A 7,387-nucleotide genomic window follows, 5' to 3' on the forward strand; every position below is an offset into this window, starting at 1 on the left:
TTGGATGTATCTGGGGACGCTTTGTATATATATGATTTACACAGTAAGCTCGGTACGTTTTTGAATGGAAAACGGTTGGATTCGAAGCTCAAACAGTGCATAACTGTAAGTACTCAGTTGCGTTTTGGTGAAGTAGAGGGACAGATATATCCAAAAGAAACCGTGAAGGTACGCTTGTACAATTATAAATAAAAATAGAGAAAACAGTAAATTTTCTATCCCTTGTAGTCTTTAGAAAATAATTGTAATCGAGACATTTTTTTGGCGCCAACTCCTAAAGCTCCTAGGTCGTCATTGGCTAATACAAGTACACGCTTGTTTAGTTCTCCAGATGTATCTCTTCTAAGCGATTCACGAGAGGAAGCTTTTAATATTCCCGAAACGCAACACATAAAACGAGTTGAAAATTCAACTATATTAAACGCTTCCCGTAACCAATCTGATGATAGTAGAAATTTCGAAGATGAGTCCTTTATACCGGAAACACAAATGCCCAATGCGACACAGCAAGGTAGTGGAAATGAAATTGATTTATTATTAGAACCTAATTTGCAAAAATCGAGTGAAATGATTCGCATATGTACACAAGACTTCAATGAAAATTTATTTGAAAACTGCGAAGATGATATGATGTTTTCGTCTATAGTCATACCAAATATTAAACATAATCCTGTGGTTTTGACGCATTCGTTCATCAATGAAAACATGAATAAAAAAGGTAAATACTAGACTTCCCATTTTTAGCGATATTTATATTAAACTATTTGGTTAACCTTGGTATTCTTAGATGCTTCCAAGGCTATGGGCTGCGATGCGGAAATGGAGGCACTAAACTGGTCGGCGCACACATCAAAGAATTGCTCTACGGATGGGACCGCTGAATGTGCAGAGCGAGATGATGTTTGCACACCAGATCTTTTTGATATACCTGAATTGGCGCATATGAATATGCAAGTTGCCACTGCCGGAACGAATGTTAGCCAAGAAACAAAAGACAAAGCTGTGGCACAAACAACCGTGACTGCAAATAAAACGATGCCATCATCTGAAGTAACGAATATAAATTTAGAAGCAAAAAACAAAGTTGACGTACAAGAGAGTGTATCTTCAAAAAACGAGACGTCGTCAGATCATCCAGCTTTACCAATCAGCGACGGCATTACCGGAGGTGACGGATATGCGGAGGAAATTGAACTAATGCCAACACAGCTATTCGTACCTATTGCTAAGCAAAATGGACCTCGGTTGGAGGAGCATGTTACTTGCGCTGAATTATCGTTAAGCGGCAAAGAGAATATTCCACAAACAGATTTTAGCCTGGAGCAAACCCAGATTTTTGCACCCATCAAAGGTAAGTATTTGAGAGCATAAGCTGTAGGTTTTATTTGGTATACATAAATTTGAACACTAATTGGTGCAGATCGAAGATCATATAATGATTGCAATTCATCTTCTTTGGATACCAACAAAGCACCAACAACTGAACCATCTGATAGAAATATAGATTTGTTTGCCGCCACTCAATTATTTACAAGTAACTCAATGCGGCAATCTAAAGTATTAGGACAAGGAGAACTAATTGGAGCAGATCGAAGATCAGATAATAATTGCAATTCAGCTTCTTTGGATACTAACCAAGCACCAACAACTGAGCCATGTGATAGAAATATAAATTTGCTTGCCGCCACTCAAATATTTACAAGTACCTCCGTGCGGCAATCTAAAGTATTAGATCAAGGAGAACCCATGAGTGGATCAAATATATCTACGCCCCAAGAAAAGCCAAATTGTACTGTATTTCCATCAGTAAATATTGAAGGGCCAAAAAGTGTTACGAGTTCCTTCGAGGACAAAAATAACTCTTCTCGAAAGTCTGAATTTGCATCGACCAATATTATTGAAAAGAAGCGGGGTAATTTTAAAAAACCAAAACAAAGTAAAAGTACCTCAAGCAAGGGAGCAAAAGATAAACATGCCAGTATAAGTAGTTCACAATCAGAATTGGACGATCTCCAATTATGCACGCCTAAATGGATTACTGATAATTTTGATGATCTTTCAGTGGAACGAAATGTGGCTTCGGTAAAAAAACGTATGTTATTTGGGTCTGATTCAGAGGAAGAATCTGTTGAGTTAAACAAATTAACAACTAAAAAAGATTCTAAAGATTTCGATAGACTGCTATCCAATATTAAAGAAACAAAAGCTCCAGTGAAATTTATTAAATCGAAGACTTCGTTGGATAAGCAAGAAGACACTACTGAAGTGTGTACAGCACACAACCTAAAGGCAACAAATAGCGGTCGAAATATTATCAAGGTAATTGAAACCGTCCCACCCATAAAAAAAGAAGAGAATACTCCGAAAAAAGCTATTCAACCCGAAAAAGAAGGAAGTGGTACATCAAAGAACAATTTACCAGAACCAAAAAAAACAGTCCTTGAAATAGACGTTGAGTCAAGAGCCCGCGATAAAATTGGAAAAGATAGTGAGCATAAAGGCACAAAAAGGCCAAAGGTAGGTTCACTTAAGGATGCAGAAACATCCGGAACAGATGTACCTCCCAAAAGGAAGACCCGCTTACGATCAAGAGCTAGTGACCTGGAGGTTGATAAGGCAAGTAACTCGTCAGGACCTACCCAAGCAAAACTGCAGAAAGTTGAGCAAACTGATGCACCAGAAAACAATAAAAGTAAGTTCGAAAGGGTCCCAGTTCGTACTATGTATGAAATTTCAAGTTTAACTTTTTTTTTTTAAATATCTTTTAGAGCGTGTTACTCGGTCTCGCTCTAAAACAGAATCTCAAGAAAGCATTGTTTCAACGAAGTCAACAGGGTCTTCCCGGGACACAAGAAAACGGAAGAATTCGCGGAATGAGCACACAGAGTCAAAAATTAATTCTTCCGCCGATAAAAATATTACTGAAGCTTCAAAACGTACTAAAGCAAATGAGAGAAAAGAGACGCGCTCTACAACATCTGCTTCAGATCATAGTCACAAACGTAACACGATTGTGTCATCAGATGATGAACCCAAAAACTCAAAGCGTACCGTAAGCGAAAATACATAACCAGTTTTACAAGAGGCTTTTATTAAATGATCTACTCCATTAGGCTCGAACCTTACAAGTCGCTATGACCATGGTTGAACCGAAATTATTTCAAAGTTTAGTGGACAATTCGCCAGGTCAGTAATTTTCGGAACCTCTGCTGTTTTTCGTTTTTTTTTNTTCGTACCCGAAACAGCCCTGACTTTTTCTCCGGGTAAAAATTTATAAAGTATGTTCTTTCCCTAACAATCCGGACCGGATCCGGTAATTAGAGAATAAGCAAAAAGTTTGCTCTCAAAAATGGAACATAATCCAGAAATACGGGAACGCAAAAAACCACATTTCGTGTCCAGAATTTGAGAATTAGCTGATTCGCGTTGTTTTTATTTTTGGGACTTAAATGCACACATTTGGAAATTGAATAGTTGATTCACAAATTTGATTTTAAGTATATAAAGAATGAAAATACATTCGCTATTCCCTGAAAGCACCAAGTAAATCCAGGCAACATGAAAACACAAAACAGCTGATATGCACTATGACATTTTATCCATTTTTACGCGGAGAAAAAGTCCGGGCTGTTTCGGACAGGAAGAAGAACACAATTACGATCCAATACGTTCGCATTTTCGCTCTCTATTACCCATTTTGTTAAGTACGGGGATGATTTTGGGCTATTTTGGGCACCAGTGGGATCCCGCGTTGCGTACGAGAAAGAACCTAAGGAATAGTGAATAGCCTGTTGATGTATTTTCAATCTGAACGCAATTGTTTTCTGAAAATGTTTGCTTAAAGGGCAGATAAATTTTAAAACCTGCATGAGAAAACCGCAAAAAAATGCTATCTACATTAATAAAAAAAGAAGAGGAAGCTATAATAGACTCTTATAAGAAATTATAACTTCTTAAAAAAATTAAATTTTAATACTTGAAAATAAATCCCCAAAAAACCCCTAAAGATATTTTATCTCTAATTTTCTTCCTAATGGCCCAGAATAATCCTAAATCAAGGGAGAAACCAGTGTGGTTAATTCACATTTGGAAGTTAATTATAAGGAAATTTGTTCATGTTTTGACCAATAAAAGAATATCCAGTAATTTGCCAATAACCCGGGTTTTCAGTACCAGGTTAAGGCATAGATCATATAAACTGCATTTATATTCGACAGCAGGCAGATAATTGATTGGCTAATCTTAATTTAAACTGGCCAACTCGAGCGTTGAAACTAAGTTCAAACCACAGACGTGCACTGAAAAACTTGCTCTTAGTGAGAGAAATTTCAAGAAAAGTACGAAAACGCAGCCTCGGAAGTAGTTACTAGTTGTTACCCGTAAAAACTTGCAACTTCTCCCAAAATTTCGCTTCTCTCGCGCTTTGCCAAATTTTGCGCAGAAAATCGCCAAAACATGAAAACATGAAAAGCAATTGTTACGAAATACATATTACAAAATATCTCGTAAGAAGAGAGAGCTAATATATCAAAAATTGAGAGTAAACTGCCGAATGTGAGTTAACTCCCCACTGTAAAAACTGCTTAAAATATAACAATAGTGGTATTCGCGCTTCTATGTATTCGTTGTGTCCTGCGTAAGTGTAACTGGACGAGCGTGTGGTTGTTGTTGCATGTGTATTTGATGTACCGCTAGCAACAACAAATCCCACGCTCATGCAGTTACGACTACCCAACATACAACGAATACACATAAGAGCGAATTCCCCTAATGTTAATTTTTGTAGATGAAATACACATACAGCCCCATGGTGAAATTATAGTTAATAATTTATAGTTAATAATTTATAATTTCACCATCATACAGTCCTATCATGAATTTTCATTCCTTGTGAATCATGACAAGGCTGATAGTTTTTTTTGTTTTCAACCCACCGATTCTCCAGCTCGAATTCGTTGTTCTGGCTCCCTGTATCTTTCAATTTTTTCCAAATGTTCATCTTCCATATTGATTTTCTTTTTTTTATCTTTTTCCTCCGACATTGCTGCGTCTTTAGTTATTCGTTATTTCTCTGCTTTGTCCCGTACTGAAAATATGGCTTTGTAAATTTGTCTGCAGTTTCTATGGATTGCGATTTTGATAGAAATTTCGTTATATTTTGGCTGCAAACAACGCACTCGAAAATATATATATATCAAATATCGAAGGCAAATTTTGACGTCTATTTCACATAAACGACGTTTACGAACCGAAAATAAAAACAATTTTTGAAAGCTGATACTTTTTGAAATAATTGATTTGATCAGAGTTCCTTCCATGGAGCATGGTGTATAATTTCACCATACTTCCAGAGTAGTTATAAGCGCAAAATACTTACGGACAAAAAAATAGATATGAAGAGAATACATAACTGTGGCATTTTATTAAAACAACTTAAGTGAATTTAGAAGGTTTGCCTTTGAATTAAAAAAGAATAAGTTTCACTTGAAAAATTTTATATTTTTACAAGCTTCTATTAAAGGGGCAGCTTAAACTACATCTATCGCTAGTTAATCGGTAAAATATTGTTTGGGAGCCCAATAAAATATTGCTTAAAAGGCAAAAATGGGCTATCTCGGGATAAGCTGTTTTAATAAATTGCCACAGATACACAAGTATATATGAACTTTACTTACAATTTTGCAGTAGAGCCCTTGAGAACTGCTCCTTATGGGATTTTTCTGAGGTAGAATCTGAATCTGTTTGTTTTTGTGACTTATGTTTGCCACCAAAAAACTCAAATATTTACGGACCTACATATAGTTATTGCGACAGACCGAACAACGCTTCTTACTGTTCTTGGTCCAGTGGGGGAGAAAAACGTTACTGTTACTGCGTTTTCAGAGGGACGGTTACATCTAAAGTCACGAGTTATCTGAGTGCTTAGGCGTTATTAGTAGTGTGCGCTGTTAAAGCATTGCTGGGCTTAAGTATGGCATTAAGAAGGCCTTGCGGGTTTTTTGCGATTCGGAAAAGAAGGGTTAGCGGTCCATAAGATTCACCTGTGCTGGCAGGCTTCTCGAGTTTAGTTAAAAATACCACTCTCTCGAAGTTCTAAGAAAAAATGAGGATAGCCAGTGACAGGTTTGCAACTAAGTTCTTTTTATCACCAAGCATATTCTGTTGGGATCAATGGCTTTGAAAGTTTTTGACTTTCTGATTTTCAGTTTTCTTATGTCACGGTATCCAAAAGTCATCAGATATCATTTAACACTCTGCGCACTATAATATTCACTAAGGAAGATCTGTACGAGGACTGCTGGGGTTAAGCGTGTTTTCGACCCACCAGTCTATCTCAACTACAGGGTATCTTCTGATGCTTTGGCGCAACTTTCAACTCTTACAGTCTGGCTTGTTCCGAATATTTCAGACGTTGTCCCTGCACGCGAAAATGATCCACACCCCATAGTCCAACTCTTTGAGTGCTCCAAATAGTACATATCTGCAAATTTTAAAGGAAGTTGCCCAGAGATGCATAGCCAGACCGACCTAAATAGATTCATTGAAGAATCCAAATGATGATATTATATAGCTCGTGAGCCGAGAAACTATCGGAGAATAAATCTCGAGAGCGAGAATTTGTACCTTAATTTGCACTTACCTAAAAATTTGAATATAATCCTTAACTTGAAGTCGCCAATGTATTCGTAATAGGCACAGCAGTCAAAGGGGCCTTTAGATTAAGTGGTTAATACCGAATACCGGCACGTTGCGATCTTGAGCGAGCTTAAAATAGGACGGCACAACGAGATCAGGGAGGACTTTGATGTCGGAACTGATTGCACAACATCATTCGGGGACTTTCGCTTTAGGATGCTTATATTCGTACGATTTCCAACTAGGGAGGAATGGGACGGAGGCCTACGGACAGGGAATGGTGGTATTTCTTTATACACCGATAGCTCAAAGATAAGGCATTTGTCTTTCGTTAAAAGCGTAAGATTTAATTAAATACGACATTTTGGTGGCAATAAAATTCTGTAGTAGGGCGTTCTTGAAAAGTTTTCTCTGGGATAGGGCGTTTTCGAACTGGCAGCCAACTGGCAGGTCGATCTTCCACTCAGGTAACGATGTGGTGTTGCCATAGTCAATCCCGGTTAGAAGAATGTGCTTCTTTTTTGCGCTTATAGCGTGGGGGGGGCGCGGTTTGTGGGTATTCACAATAAGCCAAACTTGCCTACGAGAGGAAATATAATTTTTCTATTCATACACGCCTTCCTAACCTAATACCTAGCTAGATCGTTTGATCCCTAGCGGTTTTCTACTTATTTAAGTATACATAGCATATAAAAAAAATTGATTTCCTGCCCACAATATAAAAAAGAAAATAATAACAAAAAAATCTAAA

General features: G+C 37.4%; 1 protein-coding gene across 1 annotated transcript in view; it reads left to right on the plus strand.

Annotated features, from left to right (window-relative positions):
* LOC108373608 (uncharacterized) overlaps nucleotides 1-3,222 on the plus strand; it is an 8,455-nt gene extending 5,233 nt beyond the window's left edge. Inside the window, exons 2-7 of the mRNA XM_017629524.1 lie at nucleotides 348-511; nucleotides 647-718; nucleotides 788-1,351; nucleotides 1,421-2,692; nucleotides 2,769-3,052; nucleotides 3,114-3,222. Of these exons, the coding sequence (XP_017485013.1) occupies nucleotides 348-511; nucleotides 647-718; nucleotides 788-1,351; nucleotides 1,421-2,692; nucleotides 2,769-3,052; nucleotides 3,114-3,194 (2,437 nt within the window). The 3' untranslated portion in view covers nucleotides 3,195-3,222. The remainder of the gene's footprint in view (nucleotides 1-347; nucleotides 512-646; nucleotides 719-787; nucleotides 1,352-1,420; nucleotides 2,693-2,768; nucleotides 3,053-3,113) is intronic.
* Nucleotides 3,223-7,387: the final 4,165 nt, after the last annotated feature.

This window comes from Rhagoletis zephyria, unplaced genomic scaffold (assembly GCF_001687245.7).
Source record: "Rhagoletis zephyria isolate East Lansing unplaced genomic scaffold, Rhagoletis_zephyria_1.1 Rzeph_scaffold_06858, whole genome shotgun sequence".
NCBI classification, from domain to species: Eukaryota; Metazoa; Arthropoda; class Insecta; order Diptera; family Tephritidae; genus Rhagoletis; species Rhagoletis zephyria.